The following is a 17,099-nucleotide window of genomic DNA, read 5'->3' on the forward strand; positions in this document are numbered from 1 at the left end:
CAGCAATGGCCAGCCCAAGTCATGACTAATGATAATAATAATAGTTTTCAGCATGCACTGAATGTTGCTGGGTGCCTTGTTTCTGAGAGAAGAGTATTTCAGAGAGTGGGCACCACCACAGAAAAGGCCCTCTTTCTGATTGTTATCAAATGGCTCTCTGCAGGCTTCTCATCTTCATAATCTTATTTATTTTTATTATTTTTTATCCAGTCTTTCCTCCAAGGAGCTAAAAGTGGCATGCATGGTTCACCACACCCAACCCAACCCCGTTTTACCCTTCTATGAGGTGGGTTAGACTAAGAGTCTGAGGTGGTCCTGAGGCCGACTTTTAATTTTGTGGCTGAGTGGGAATTTGAACCCTGCTTTCTCAGGTCCTAGTCCTACACCTGCGGGGGGGCTGTGGTCTAAACCACTGAGCCTCTTGTGCCTGCCGATCAGAAGGTCGGCGGTTCGAATCCCCACAACAGGGTGAGCTCCTGTTGCTCTGTCCCAGCTCCTGCCAACCTAGCAGTTCGAAAGCATGCCAGTGCAAGTAGATAAATAGGTACCACTGTGGCAGGAAGGTAAACAATGTTTCTGTGTGCTCTGGTTTCCTTCACGGTGTCCCATTGTGCCAGAAGCGGTTTAGTCATGCTGGCCACATGACCTGGAAAGCTATCTGTGGACAAATGCTGGCTCCCTTGGCCTGAAAGCGAGATGAGCGTTGCAACCCCATAGTTTCCTTTGACTCCAGGCAGTGGCGTAGCGTGGGTTGTCAGCACCCGGGGCAAGGCAAGTAATTTGCGCCGCTCCCCCGCTGCACTGTCCCTCCCCCAGATAGTCCCTCCCTCTCTCTCCGCAATGAGAGAGAGTGAGTGAGCCAGGTAGGGGCAGAGAGCTGCGAGTGCGAGCGCGCGCCCCCCCAGATGTTGCGCCTGGTGCGGCCGGGCCCCCCTGCACCCCCACGCTACGCCACTGACTCCAGGGGTCCTTTACCTTTAGTCCTACACTCTAATCCACTTCACCACCCTGGCTCAAGTTAAGGACTGCATCGCTCTTGCAGGAGCAGCCAGCTCTTTGTGCATGTGACCATTTTGCAAAGAAAAAAGGAAGACAACATCCTTATCAATGAGCTGTGTTTTGCTTCACCAGGCTGCGTTTTAATGAAGGAACCTCCGAGCTGCTAACAATCACACAAACGGGAGGCGTAAGACCTTCGAGGCGAGCGATGCCGTCGTCATGGAAACTCACCTTGCTTCTGTCACTCACCAGCTGTCTTACAGGTAAGTACAAAACTCTTATGCTGCCGTGTTATGTATTTCATTTCATCTCTATCCCCTCCGTTATCAACCAAGCAATCCCTAGGCTGGGAAGAGAGGGTGGGTACATCAGATATGAAATCAAAATAACAGAAGTTATTGAACAGGGTGAAATTAAAGAAGTTACTTTATTAGGCACAGACATAACAGCAGACATGAGCACAAAGTCGCCAACGGCAAGCAACAATCAAGGAAACTAGTGTAGGGATAAAAGTATGGGAAGCAGGAATCAGGATAATAATGCCCCCTCTACTGTCCTCCCCAGGGATCGAGCTTTCTGAAAATCTCAGTGTTAATCATATCTTTATGGATTTTCCCCCTCCTAATTTTTATCTAACTCCATGAATTAGAGAACTCTTTTGGTAAAGAAAACCCAAACAGTTATCATGTGTTATATGCATTATTATAATGGAGTATAATATTCCATGCATATCCCACATTAACTAAAGTAGCAGGCACATAAACCAGTGTTTCCCAAAGTCTGAGGGGGGCACAGCCCCCTTGGTTCCATAAATACATACCCAGTGCCCCCCTACCCTATCAAAAGCATTATTCAAAATAGCATTTTGCATGACCCACTAAGATGACAGAACAATTCAAAGCAGTTAAAAATTAATTAGAACTTCATTCAAAATCCAATTAATACTATTTAGCTTAATTAATTCAACAAAATTGAGGAACCTCATCCAGTGATACCAGCTTTTCAAAGTTTGATAGTCATGTACACCTCTGCCACCCAGTGGCCTCTTAGCACCCTGCTAGGTAACCCCACTGACCCACCCAAGGAGTAGTACTACTGACTTATACAGATAATGCAACAAATGCATATAACTGTATAAAAATACTCAAGTATTAATACTTATAAAATTAAGCTGCAGAAATATAGTACTTCACAGGGCCTTACTCTCATATACGTACGATAAGTGTAATGTTTATGGCCAATTTTGGAGTACGTTGGATGTCTGTAGTAGTTTACGTATTCAAATGAAGTGATGTGTTCCACAGGTATGCAACCTGGAGACTTGGGGCTCACCTCATTTTATTTGAGTCCCAATGTTTCCTGAAGTTTCCTCATACCTCTATCCCATCAGAGTCCCTTCCTTCCTGTTCATTACCTCCTCATTCTTGTGCACACCTGTTTTTGACTTAGTAACTAGATGCATGCCTATTTATTACACAAGTGGGAATAAATGTTTTGACTAATCAGTACAATACATTACCGCTGCTGATGTTTTGTATGGCCTTATCAGTTGTACTCTACAAAGCACTTCTGATAGGGCCCAAACATGTGGGCAGAAAGAAGGGAAATCAGTGGTATATGCTAAGCTAAAAATAGCTAAGTATTAGGCGATCCCATCATGGGTCTCCAACGTTTCTTGTAGTTTGGCCCATAATCATTTATTTTTAAGGCTGAGAAATTCCATATACTGTTAGCAGCGGCTGCACGCCGTATACAGCGGAGGCGACAAAGCCCCTTTGAAATGTAAACCGTCAAAAAGAGAGAGAAACAGAATTAGCATTACAAAACAATATTGCACAGCATTTGAAATGAAATGCTAATCAGAGTATTATTTTGAAGAATCACACAGGAAGCATTAGTCAGTCAACTAGGAATGCTGTTTAAAATTAAATACCTGTTCTGCCTTTTAGTTTGCAATTCCTATTGATTCCTGCCAGGTATTCACTGAGGTCTGTGTTATCCCATTTAATTCATTGACTAGATCCCCAGATTTATTGCAGCTTTGCTAAAGGAGATTATTGTATAAAAATAATGTTTGCTTCAGTGTTACTGCGCATTGCATTTACCCCAACAAATGGCGTTCACATTTTGAACATTTGCATGAAGTAATTTGCGGCACTATGCCTTGCTATCTGTTATGCTAGAAATATAGCTTTCCTTATAAAACGGTGGATGAGAACCTCTTTTGGTTCTGCGAGACAGATCCTTATCAGATCCTAGCCTCAAAGGGCAAATTTGACAGGTGGGTGGGGCTGTCAATCACCTGTCAATCATTTGATGGAGTCTAGGGGTGTGGCAAGGGGGCCACAGAGCGAGGAGAGGCACAAGTAATCTACACCCCTTTCAGCTTGGTCTCATGACCTAACAACTCGGTGGAACTTAGCTGGCAAAATTCAAATTCCTCTGGAGCTGAGCTTGGAATAGGGGGAACATAAACCAGTGTTAGTTATGCCAGGTTTCTGTAACTAGGATTGTTCCACTTGCCACACAAAGGGCAACCGTGGCCATGTTGATGTCATTAAAATTCTACTCAATATTGACCCACAGCAGATCCCAACATATATTTAGCAGAGTAAAAACGTAAACACGTTGCAGGATTCCCCAGAAATAGACCAGAGACAATTAATATTTCATTCATCAGAGCTTTACTGCTACTGGAGGCAAATGGGCATAATGGTCACAAATCCAATACATCCAGGATAGGCACTGTCCATAAGAAATCCAGTTGCACCAGACTTGACTTAAACTTACAATAACTTATAATAAGTCTAAACCTTAACACTAAGCATACTATGTACAGAACAACTCATCAGAAGAGAGATGGAAAGAGAAAGTGAAACCCAGGCTCCTTCTGGCCTATTATTATAGTCAGCAGGACCTTGACTGAAAGAGATAAGAGAACCAGTTTAAGCCAGCTGTACTCAACTTCTCTGAAGGTATAACCCAAACATCATGAACCTTCTGCTTGTTTCTTTCATACAGAGAAGCTTCCAGAACCCTCCTGAATTAAGTAGAATAGGAAAGATCTCTACACATCAGATCAATCCTTTCTGCACTAAGAAATGCAAACTGACAGTTGACTTATAATAAAAAATGGCAAAAATCTTGGTCTTAGCAGCTATTGGGGAACCACTATTGATCCTCTCATGCAACAGAACTTACTCTCCTGCTCCTGTCCCCTCCAAGCCCTTGCAAACTTTTCCCTTTTCTTGCGAGAAATCCTATTTGGAATAAGGGAATTTCCCTTAAAAAGGGGGAAACGTTGACAGCTATGCCTTGCAAACCCTCAAAATGGTTGTCTGGTTGTGGAGGAGTAGGGGACTGTTCAGACCACACAGAGGGCGCAGGGGAGAAAAGGGAGGAGAAGGATACAACCCTTTTGTGATGTACTAGTATACGAAGACTCAAGAAAAATATCCAGCTACTGGAAAATAAAGCGATGCCTGATACATAAGTGTTTATATAGCTACGTCTAGGTATGTTTTGTTATATCTTCCTGCTTTGAGAATAGCAATATGCTTATTATACATCGTTTTTTAAATGTGAAAATGTTGTGTGTAAATGCATGTGTGGGCATATATTTACACACACACAATGCCCATCATGATGACAGGCAGAGAACTTTCAGTGGGTAGGTTTATATAGTTCATAGATCCCTGAAGGGGTTAGAAACGCCTTTGGAGAACTGTGTCAAGGAGAATGGAGGGCAGACTTTGCTTTTGCTGTAATTTTTTTACTATGTCCCATAGTAGGGAATGGCAGCATTTGCTGATAATCTGGAGATTTAAAGGGAATTATTATTATTATTATTATTATTATTATTATTTCTCTATTTCATCCAAGAATCACAGGGCACTTTACAATATAAAAACACAAAGATACATAACACAGTAGCAAACAAAACAATATCCCCCCCCCCACACCAATACAGTTTTAAGACCAGAGTTTAAGTAGCCAGAGGCCTGGTAGAAGAAGAATGTTTTTGCCTTGTGCAGTAAGCATGGTTTATTGGGGGATGTGGATTAAACGTCCCCCGCTAAGCCCTGCCATTAGGAATCAAACTTAACTTATACTGTTTCTGCATAGCACCAGCTCATTCTCTCTTATTGGTCATGCTAGAATGTGCCAAAATGTTGGCTTTGTGGGACGGAATATATTTTTCCTGGCTGAAACGTAATTGAATTCAAAGCTGATGGGATCGGGCTGGTTGTCAAGGTAATTCTAACAATGTACTGTTGGCTTTGTCCCTTTTGACATTTGATCACATTACTCTACAATTACACACGTGTTGTTGTGTTACCTCAGTCACTGAACCACGCTTGCCTGCCTGAAAATGCTTTCTCCTATCGATTTGCGTTCCACATGGTCCACTAAGCCAGACGCTTTAGCATTTTAGCTTTCAGTATTCTTGACTGCACTATTCTGGATTGTTGTGCGGCGGACGTGGACACTAATTGCTGGCCGTGTTTGGAGGCAGCATTTCAATGTTGAGGTCATGAGAGTATTGTGGGAAGGGAGGGAAATTCTTCTATTATGCATAGGAACGAAAGGTTAGAAGACCCTAGGCTGAATAACATTTTGAGTCCCTAGAACTTCCTGTCCCTGATGACATCAGAACAGGAAGTAGGTGGCCGTTGTATAACTTTTTCTGATTGCATTATATCCTTTCAGGAATCTTAATACAGTGGTACCTCGGGTTAAGTACTTAATTCGTTCCGGAGGTCCGTACTTAATCTGAAACTGGCACCACTTTAGCTAATGGGGCCTCCCGCTGCTGCCGCGCCACTGGAGCACGATTTCTGTTCTCATCCTGAAGCAAAGTTCTTAACCTGAAGCACTATTTCTGGGTTAGCGGAGTCTGTTACCTGAAGCGTATGTAACCTGAAGTGTGTGTAACCCGAGGTACCACTGTACATGGGCAGGCCATGTTTCTCTATTTCACTCCCCCACCCCCATACTGTCCTTCATCCAAAGATCACAGGGCTGTTTACAATGTAAAAACTCAAAAATGCATAACATAGTAACAAACAAGAGCAATCCTCCCCATATGCTATAGATTGTTTAATTAGCCAAAGGCCCAGGAGAAGAGGAAGAACTTCCTGACAGTAAGAGCTGTTCGACAGTGGAATTTGCTGCCAAGGAGTGTGGTGGAGTCTCCTTCTTTGGAGGTCTTTAAGCAGAGGCTTGACAACCATATGTCAGGAGTGCTCTGATGGTGTTTCCTGCTTGGCAGGGGGTTGGACTCAATGGCCCTTATGGTCTCTTCCAACTCTATGATTCTATGAATGTTTTTGCGTGGTGCAGAAAAGGCCCATTCTCATGTTGCTGCCCTACGGACTTCTTGCAGGGGAGGCACATGAAGAAGGGCTTCAGATGATGATCACATGGTCCAAGCTGGATAATATGGGGAGAGGCATTTCTAATACTACTTTTTGTATCCTTCTTTTTAAAGCATTGTTTCTGAGTTTTAACATGTCCTTAATATTTCTAAATGTTGCGTGATGCTTTAAAACACCTTTCATGCATCTTAATCCAATTGGATATCTTGCTGTACATTGTAGCAGGATTAAAATGCTTAAAATAATAATAAATGACCTTTTGGGGGGGAGAGAAGGGCTTTGGTTCAGTGGTAGAACATCTGCCTTACATCTGGTTCAATCCCCAACATCATACCCTCCAACATTTCTCTGATGAAGATAGGTAGAGGGACCTCTGACCGTTAGGTCCAGTCACGGACGATTCTGGGGTTGCAGCACTCATCTCGCTTTATTGGCTGGGGGAGCTGGCGTACAGCTTCCAGGTCATGTGGCCAGCATGACTAAGCCGCTTCTGGCGAACCAGAGCAGCGCACGGAAACGCCGTTTACCTTCCCGCCGGAGCGGTACCTATTTATCTATTTGCAACAGCTAGGTTGGCAGGAGCTGGGACTGAGCAACGGGAGCTCACCCTGTTGCGGGGATCTGAACCGTCGACCTTCTGATCGGCAAGCCCTAGGCTCTGTGCTTTTAACCCACAGCGCCACCCGCGTCCCTCTGATGAAGATAGGGACACCCTATTTAACAACAACAACAAACATTTTTTTACTATTTATACTCCGCCCATCTGACTGGGTTGCCCCAGGCACTCTGGGCAGCTTCGAGCATATATAAAAACGTAATAAAACATTAAATGTTAAAAAATGTCCCTATACAGGGCTGTCTTCAGATGTCTTCCAAAGGTTGTCTAGTCATTTAACTCCTTGGCTCAGGGGTCTCAGAAGTCCATACCCGCCAACATTTCTCCAATGAAAATAAGGACATCCTAAGGAAAAGGAGGACATTCTGGGATCAAATCAGAAACTGGAACGGCTTCTGTAAATCTGGGACTGTCCCTGGAAAATAGGGACACTCACTTGGACAGTGGCATAGCGTGGGGGGTGCAGGGGGGGCCGGATGCACCGGGCGCAACATCTGGGGGTTAGGGTTAGGGGGCGCAAATCCACAGGTTAGGGGGCACAAATCCACGGGTTAGGGGGCGCAAATTACTTGCCTTGCCCCGGGTGCTGACAACCCACGCTATGCCACTGCACTTGGAGGGTCTGCAACATCTCAGATAGGACTAGGAGAGGTTCCTGTCTAAATGCCCAGAGAGCTATTGCCAGTCAGTGTAGATGAAACTAAGCAAGATGGGCTGGTAGTCTGACTCAGAATAAGTCAGCTCCCAATATTCCTACGAATGAATCTATAACCCACAAAGCCAAACTACCAGAGCATCAGCAAAATCCGTAAGTTTTAAAGGTTTTAGATCTTGTGTTTTTGTGAAAAGCCAGGAGTGAGATATAGGATGGAGATTTAGGAATGCTCATAAGAGAAAATTTAATTTCATTTTCACTTTTAATTTGTATACTGCTTTTTCTATTTAACTATCCCGAAGGTGGTTTGAAAGCCGAAGAAACAGCAAAATATACAACGAAGATCATACGCCTTATAACAATCTGATCCAATGCAAAAAGTCATGGTAAAAACATAACTTTAAAATAAACAACTGATACCAAATAAAGTTATATTCTATAGTCCGTTAGACTATAATAGCACACAATAAAATTAACTCTCAAAGTATGAGCAACTCACAATTAAACAGAAACTCACTCTTAACAATTACAATTAAAAAAATTGGGCCTTCTTGGTAGTCGTGCTCGCCTTGTAGAACACCCTCCCATCAGATGTCAAAGAAATAAAAAACTATCTGACTTTTAGAAAACATCTGAAGGCAGTCCTGTATAGGGAAGTTTTTAATGTTTTACAGTGCTTAATGTGTTTAATTTGGTGGAAGCCACCCAGAGTGGCTGGAGCAACCCAGTCAGATGGACAGCGAATAAATTTATTGTTGTTGTTGTTGTTGTTGTTGCTGCTGCTGTTGTTGTTATTATTATTATTATTATTATTATTATTTACTAAACTATGATCAATAAAAATGACAGCAAATCAAAGTGCATAAAATACCACAATACATACAAAACCATGCAACAGGATCAAATTGAGAAACAAGGACAGAAAGCTTATAAAATTGTCTTTTTTAAAAAAAAAAAAAATTAATGTACTTTACTACTCTTGGCCCTATATTCCACTCCTGGCTTTTAAATAAACACAGCAGTTTCTTCAGACCAAGGATCCTCATGTACAGACATCTGTTCTGGGCCCCCCGAGTTGGATACTGCAAATCGGAAACAGCAGGCCGCCTCTGAACAGCCGGTCAAGCCACTTAAACAGCAATACAAAAATTGCCCTTAAGAGATGAACACGTGTACAACTAACGCAAGTTTCAGCACCCTGCCTGCTATTCTGACCTACAGCTGCTGATGGGAAAAAGAATTTCCGTCTCTCTTATTAAATCCCTTCCCCTCCATCTGGCAAGTTGGAGGCTTGGAGCGCAACTGACAGGAGAACCTCTGATTGCCTCCCAAAACCTGCCCAACATGCAGTATTCAGATCCTTAGCAGTTCCCTGCCAGCGTAGAAATTTGTTGCCTAAAGAATCAAAAAGTCATTAACCAAACCCCATCCAATATGCATGCCTCCCGCAACAGGCAAGAGTCAGTTTCTTTGCCTTTTGCTGCTCCTTCTGTCCACTTTTCTTGTGTCCAGCATATGCAGTTTATGTAAATTTCTACATACACACACACACTGCCCAGTCCAGTGGGAAATGCACTCATGAAATGAGGCCACCTGTCATTGGGTAGGTAGGCTTGATAGGAAAGCATCCACAAGCCATCACAGAATCATAGAGTTGGAAGGGACCCTGAAGATCATCTCATTCAGCCCCGTGCAATGCAGTTGTCCCATATGGAGATCGGACCTGCAACCTTGGCGTCATCAGCACCATGTGCTAGCCAACTGAACTATCCAGGCACGTGCCTTAAAAAGTGTTCAATGTTTTGGCAAACCCTTGGATGGTTATGCCGACCTCTGACTGCTCCAAGATCTCAGTGATGACAAAGGAAGGGCCATTTTCTCCTAAATATAGTGGGGGCCTTGTACCAAAATAAGCAATCTTTCAGCATGGCAGAACTAACCCTCTGGTAAAAGATAAAGGGACCCTGACCATTAGGTCCAGTCGTGACCAACTCTGGGGTTGCGGCACTCATCTCGCTTTATTGGCCAAGGAAGCCGGCGTACAGCTCATGTGGCTGGTCATGTGTCCAGCATGACTAAGCCGCTTCTGGCGAACCAGAGCAGCGCACGGAAACGCCGTTTACCTTCCCGCCAGAGCAGTACCTATTTATCTACTTGCACTTTGATGTGCTTTGAACTGCTAGGTTGGCAGGAAGAGGGACTGAGCAACGGGAGCTCACCCTGTTGTGGGGATTCGAACTGCCGACCTTCTGATCGGCAAGTCCTAGGCTCTGTGGTTTAACCCACAGCGCCACCCGCGTCCCTCCTCTGGTACTCCTTGCCTATTGACATTAGGTCAACCCAATGAAAAAGATGGTGTGTCTCAAACACAATTTTAAAGGCCCGCTTTCCCTCTTTCAGGCTTAGATCAGCTCAGCCTGCAGTAGCCATGCTGCTGAATGGAGTTTGGTTCTGGCGTAACTCTACACCAGCTTAAATTATGCCTGCTTGCTTTGTGCCAGCTTCTTCTGTGTACAGGATTGCTCCCTAAGGAGTTTTCCCTAGACAGGCTAGTAGTATTAGCGGGATGAAGATTAAGAGGGGGAGAATATAGAGAAAGCAATGAGAAGAGGTGAAGCAAGACCACAGAGAGAGTCTTGTATTGATAAAGGAGCTTAAACTTAATACAGAAAGATAAAGGAAGCCAGTGGTGAGCTAGATAAAAAGAAGAGTGATACATTTAGAACCTCAGTCTCAGCTTCTTGCAATGCTGCCCTTCCTTTTCTTAACTGAGTTTTTAGAGCGGTTTCCAAAAGGAGCTGAAGTGTCAACTGGAATCTGTACTGAACACCGCCAGGATTTATCTGGAGGAAGTGCAGCTGAAACACACCAAAGGCGAGGCCATTTTCATCTCAGCGCAGAGCACGAAATGATAGCATTCAAGCTCAGGGCTAGCACTGAGGTGTCATTGCTTTAATTCATCAAGCCTGACCCCTTCGACTCAGTAGCCTGCTGCTAAAAACAGTCCTCTGGTCCTTTCCCAAGGATCTCTGGGTCTCATTTTCCTAAGTGCTGCAGAGGAGAAAAACGTATGTCTGCCCTGAAAAATGTCTTCATCCTTCTATGACCATTCCTGGTTGCAGGAACTTAAGACACCACAGCTTGGCCTAGTTTAAAGAGCCAAGCTGATTTAAGCCATTATATCAGACAAAGTGTGGGGTGGCACTTCTGGAATCGGGTATCTGTTTTCATTCTCTTTCCTTCATAGGATGTCCATGGGTTCTAGTGAGAGAGAGGAAGAAAAACTTTTGTCTATCCACGGTCTCCACGATGTGCAGGAAGCTCTTTGAGCATTGCAGTTGAATGCTCAAAAACACTTCCCTGCACCCCTTGCTAACCTGTCACCCTCCACCAAAGGTAAAAGAGTTACATTGAGAATGAGGCTCTATATTGCAACACAGCAAGTGGGGGCTGGTCCATTAGAGTGAATGGCACACTGCCCCATGAACCTCAGCCTGCCTTCAGACGGTCCCCACTTGCCTGCCTTCTTATTTACAACCAGCCTGGAGGTGGTATTGGCTGTCAGTTTCTCAATCCTTGTGGAACTCAATAGGGAGAGGCAAGAGGGGGGACCTAGAAGAAGTTGTCTCTGCCTATATGGGGCTCTGGCTCCCCCTGCTGTTGGCCTCCGTACTTTCCATCTTACCAGGCCCAGTGGGCAACCCAATAGAGTCCAACTGCATCTCAAAGGCTGGGGTGGGGAGGGGGAGAGAGAGAAGTTGCCCATCCCTGGTTTAGTAGAACCAGAAGATTAAACATACATTTATCGGAGATGCTGTACTTGAGACATAGACAGGTAAAAGAAAGAAAGCCCTCACATGGCTTTTAACTGGATGGTTCTATGGCACATTTCCTTGATTAAGCTATGTTTGATCTAACCAGGCACCGTTCTGAGATCAACAGAGGTAAATAAAGTGGAGAACGTTAGTTTACTGCTCTGTCTGGATAAGTATGCTTCTATTCTTCAGAGCTAGTGCTGTGGGAGGCTGTGCTCTCACTTGGCTCCTTAAAATACCGTGTCTAGTAACTGTGTTGCTCAGCAGAGTGTTGTGATGGGTAGCTTTCCCCCCGTTAAGCGCAGCAGTGTGAAAAGGCCTGATAATCCTGAACAGTGCGCATCCTAAGCATTTAATTCCTCTTGGCAGCACAGCTGCCTGTATCTCAGAGAAAGCCTCCCTTTAAAAGAGTAGACTTCATAGATTTGTTATTGTATTGACTTACTCTCATATGTGCCATTGCAACCCTATACACTGTGATCGTATCAGTAAGTTCTTCCTCTCCTCCATGTCTGCATGGAGGAAAACATGTGATTCAGTGAGGGGGGGGCACTGAACTCCCCCATACCCTCCAACATTTCTCCAATGAAAATGGGGAGAAATGAATTTTATTACAGTCATCCCTCGTGTTGCGTTTCCTTCAGGTTGAGCGTTTTTAGGTTGCATCCCGAGACGACCTGGAAGTACCAGAAAGGGTTACGTTGGAGTTTCGCCGCTCGCGCATGCACAGATGCTCAAAATGATGTCGTGCGCATGCGCAGAAGTGGTGAATCGTGACCTGTGCATGCGCAGACATGGGTTGCGTTCTGCTCAGGTTGCGAACGGGGCTCCGGAACGGATCCCATTCGCACCAGAGGTACCACTGTATTTATACCCTGCCCATCTGACTGGGTTGGATAACTCCATACCCTACACCATTTCTCAAATCAAAATAGGGACTGTGGGTTAAACCACAGAGCCTAGGACTTGCCGATCAGAAGGTTGGTGGTTCGAATCCCTGTGATGGGGTGAGCTCCCATTGCTCGGTCCCTGCTCCTACCAACCTAGCAGTTCAAAAGCACATCAAAGTGCAAGTAGATAAATAGGTACCACACCAGCGGGAAGGTAAACAGCATTTCCGTGCACTGCTCTGGTTTGCCAGAAGTGGCTTAGTCATGCTGGCCTCATGACCTGGAAGCTGTACGCCGGCTCCCTCGGCCAGTAAAGTGAGATGAGTGCCACAACCCCAGAGTCGGCCACGACTGGACCTAATGGTCAGAGGTCCCTTTACCTTTAAGGAAACGTGGGACTTTCCTGGATCAAATCAGAAACTGGGGCAGATTCTGTAAATCTGGGACTGTTCCTGAAAAATAAGGACACTTGGAGGTCTGCTCCCCTTTGAGGAAGGGCCACGCCACTTCAGACTTTAGAGAAAAGACAAGTGGCATGGCATGGCATGGCATGGCATGGCATGGCATGGAGGAAGTGACTAGAGAAGCTTTTCTCCCTCTCTTCTAACAACAGAGCCCATGGGCATCCAATGACGCTGAACGTTGGAATATTCAGGACAGGCAAAAGAAATTACTTCTTCACACAGCATGCAGTTAAACTATGGAGCTCACTCTGACAGATTCCAAACCGCTCACCTGGACGGCTTTAAAAAAGGATTAGGCAAAATCACGGAGGATATTTTCATTTCATTTTCATTTCACTTTTAGTTTGTATACCGGCTTTCTATATTACTATACGCAAAGCGGTTATACTGCAGCAAAATACACAACAAAGAACACACACCCCATAGACTAAACCTAATCCAAAACAAAAAGTCATGCTAAAACATAACTTTAAAATGGAACGACTTTATGTCAAATAAAGTAATAGTCAATAATTTATTAGAACATAACGGTACACAATAAAATAAACTCTCAAAACACCAGCAAATAATAATTAAGCAGGAATTCACTCTTAACAATGACAACAAATAATTACTGAACTATGATAAATGAAAATACAGTGGTACCTCGGGTTAAGAACTTAATTTGTTCCGGAGGTCCGTTCTTAACCTGAAACTGTTCTTAACCTGAAGCACCACTTTAGCTAATGGGGCCTCCCGCTGCTGCCGTGCAATTTCTGTTCTCATCCTGAAGCAAAGTTCTTAACCCGAGGTACTATTTCTGGGTTAGCGAAGTCTGTAACCTGAAGCGTCTGTAACCTGAAGCATCTGTAACCCTAGGTACCTCTGTAACTGCAAGTCACAATGCATAAAATACCACATTACATTAAAAAAAACCCCATGTAAAACAGTCAAATTGAGAAACAAAAGAAAGCTATCAATGGTTACTAGGCACAATGGCTATGTTCTACCTCCACTGTCAGAGGTGGCATGCCTCTGAATACCTGTTTTTGGGAATCACAGGTGGGTAGGATGCTGCTCCACGCATCTGCAGTTTGCAGGATTTCCCCAGGCATCTGGTTGGCCACTGTGAGAACAGGATGCTGGACTAGATATGTCATTGGCCCGATCAAACAGGCTCTTCGTATCAGAGATATTGCTCCAGCCCAGTGGATCACTGACAGAGGGGCACAAAAGCTCTCCTGTGATGAAAATAGACTATCAAAAGAGAATTGCGAGTCTTGCGAAAGAGCTCTCGTTCTCTATGGTGTGCCCACATTTTTATCTTTATTCATAGGTTTATGTGTAGCGCTTCAAAAGACTGTTGGACCAGTTTGATCAGAGATGACAGTGGGACAGAACAAATGAGTATATGCACCACAGGGAAGAATACATTTCTATCACACTACCTGCAATCCTGAAAAAAAAAATTCTCTGTCTGCAATCTAAGGGAAATATCTTGGCCAGCCAGTGAATGATAGCAAGAGCAGATGCAAAACAAGCAGCCAAAAGCGTCTGCAATCATGTCACTGTCAGAGAATCAAGTTAAACAGAAGCGACTGGAATCCCTTCGGAAAGCACAAAAGATCAACTCCCAGGGACTAAAGCTGCAATCCTAAACACACTTTCTAGGAAGTGAGCCCCACTGAGAACAGAGATCATTATTTACAATGAATCAAGCATACAAACAGTAGAAGGACCGTGTTGTTTCTGGCCAAAGGTACACCTAGGGTGGATCTACGCACAGGGGAAAAACTACTATAAACAAGCCAGAAATTAACTCCTTATAACAAAAGAAAAAAACACTATGGAAAATCGCTAAGAATTTTTTTTTTGCTCTCCATCGCCATCTGCTGTTGCATGTTTATAATGCATTCAAAACGCTGGTGGTTTTTTTTTACTAATGTAGCTGTGTCCCAAGTCCAACATCATGTTCTCACAGTGGCCAGCCAGATTTCTCAACCTCACAAGAAGAGCATGAGCACAACAACAGTAAAGCTCTGCTGGATGAAATATACTGTATTTATCGCTCTATAAGATGCACCAGACCACAAGACGCACCTAGTTTTTGGAGAAGGAAAACAAGAAAAAAAATATTCTGAATCTCAGAAGCCAGAACAGCAAGAGGGATCGCTGCGGAGTGAAAGCAGCAATCCCTCTTGCTGTTCTGGCTTCTGGGATAGCTGCGCAGCCTGCATTCGCTCCATAAGACGCACACACATTTCCCCTTACTTTTTAGGAGGGAAAAAGTGAGTCTTATAGAGCAAAAAATACGGTAATTGCCTCTCGTCTGTTTTTTGAGGGAATCCTGCAATGTGTTGAAGTTGTTAATCTGCTAACTATACGCTGGAATCTACTCTGGATCAATATTCAGTATAATTCGATGGCAAGCACATCAGCACATGCAATGGAAGACATCCATAGAACTTTTACCCCTACAGCAGCATGTGCATCAGAAGCTCTGTACAAGCCATCTTTAACCCAGCGCTGTCAAAAGATGGACTACATTTCCCATCAGCCCCTGCTACCATGGACAATGCTGAGGGATGATGGGAAGTGCAGTCCAAAAACATCTAGCGGACACTAAGTTGGAGAAGGCTATTTTTTAAATATCCTAAAGAAATGTTTGCCTCTGCGTGCTGATTTCATAAATGTAAAGTATTTCCCGCTTTCCAAGAACTCTGATTAGCCAAGAAATATAATTTCACAAAGACAAATGCAGAGAACCCTCCACCTTCACAACAGAGAGAGATTTAAGACGAAGCAGCAACTCATAAAAGTTGTCTCAGACAGAAGAAGATAGAAAAACCTCTTCTTGACTCCTGGGGTTGGTGGGGCTACATCTTTAAATCTCCGACTTAATGGAAAGATAAAAAAGTATGATAAGATTAAATTATATCCATATCAAGAAAGAAAGGGATAGAAAGAACATAGGAAATTGTTGCTTTCATAAATCTGGTTTGCTCTGTCACTGTAATAAATCCCTGTTGCATTAACCAGTCAAAAAAAGACAGTTCAGAATCCAAATAATAGACTTACTGTCTTAAATCATGGTACCAATTATCTTCGTACAATGAAGGTCATGTTTTTGTGAATAAAATTAGAATTCAGCAGTAGACCTATTGGCAGAATTATGAAGATTTGGACCAGGGGTGGCAAATATAAAGCCCGGAGGCCAAATCTAGCCCTTTAGATGTCTCCAGCATAGTGCATAGAGGAGTCGAGACCACACCACATCAAAGAACAGGCCACTTTGCACATCACAGAACAAAGTAGCAGCTCTAAGTGAGTTGGGATTAGTATTGCATGCAAGATTCTGCTTCAGTTCAGTTTTACTGAACTTGGTTAGTGAAGTGCCCTAGGGAACTAATAATGTCAGGACTATTATTTTTTTGGAGGTGTCTTTATTTAGCTCCAAAATAAAATTGATTTAACCAAGATTAAACGGTTTCAGAATAGAATCATAGAATCATAGAGTTGGAAGAGACCACAGGGGCCATCGATTCCAACCCCCTGCCAAGCAGGAAACACCATCAGAGCACTCCTGACATATGGTTGTCAAGCCTCTGCTTAAAGACCTCCAAAGAAGGAGACTCCACCACACTCCTTGGCAGCAAATTCCACTGTCGAACAGCTCTTACTGTCAGGAAGTTCTTCCTAATGTTTAGGTGGAATCTTCTTTCTTGTAGTTTGGATCCATTGCTCCGTGTCCGGTTCTCTGGAGCAGCAGAAAACAACCTTTCTCCCTCCTTCTCTATGTGACATCCTTTTATATATTTGAACATGGCTATCATATCACCCCTTAACCTCCTCTTCTCCAGGCTAAACATGCCCAGCTCCCTTAGCCGTTCCTCATAAGGCATCGTTTCCAGGCCTTTGACCATTTTGGTTGCCCTCCTCTGGACACGTTCCAGTTTGTCAGTGTCCTTCTTGAACTGTGGTGCCCAGAACTGGACACAGTACTCCAGGTGAGGTCTGACCAGAGCAGAATACAGTGGCACTATTACTTTGAGGATATATATATATATATATATATATATATATATATATATATATATAAAATTTATTAATTTTATTAATTTTAACATATAAATTATGATACATACCACAAAACTTCATCACTTAGTTAATCATTTTTTTAGACTTCCATCAGCACCTCTGATGATCCACCGTTTTGGCCACTTCTTATGCATTTCTTAAATTCATATTGCCTTTAACTATTTGAACTAACCATCCTCCCCCTTATCCATTTTTGCAATAATTC

General features: G+C 43.6%; 1 protein-coding gene across 4 annotated transcripts in view; it reads left to right on the forward strand.

The window, feature by feature from the left end:
• The window catches only part of CNTN5 (contactin 5), a 661,907-nt gene that overhangs the window by 309,359 nt on the left and 335,449 nt on the right, over nucleotides 1-17,099 (forward strand). For all 4 annotated transcript variants that reach the window (XM_083436171.1, XM_083436170.1, XM_083436173.1 and 1 more), the window contains exon 3: nucleotides 1,132-1,262. In XM_083436171.1, the coding sequence (XP_083292297.1) occupies nucleotides 1,208-1,262 (55 nt within the window). In that variant the 5' untranslated portion in view covers nucleotides 1,132-1,207. The remainder of the gene's footprint in view (nucleotides 1-1,131; nucleotides 1,263-17,099) is intronic.

The sequence above is a fragment of the Podarcis tiliguerta genome, assembly GCF_965153285.1.
Source record: "Podarcis tiliguerta genome assembly, chromosome: 4".
NCBI classification, from domain to species: domain Eukaryota; kingdom Metazoa; phylum Chordata; class Lepidosauria; order Squamata; family Lacertidae; genus Podarcis; species Podarcis tiliguerta.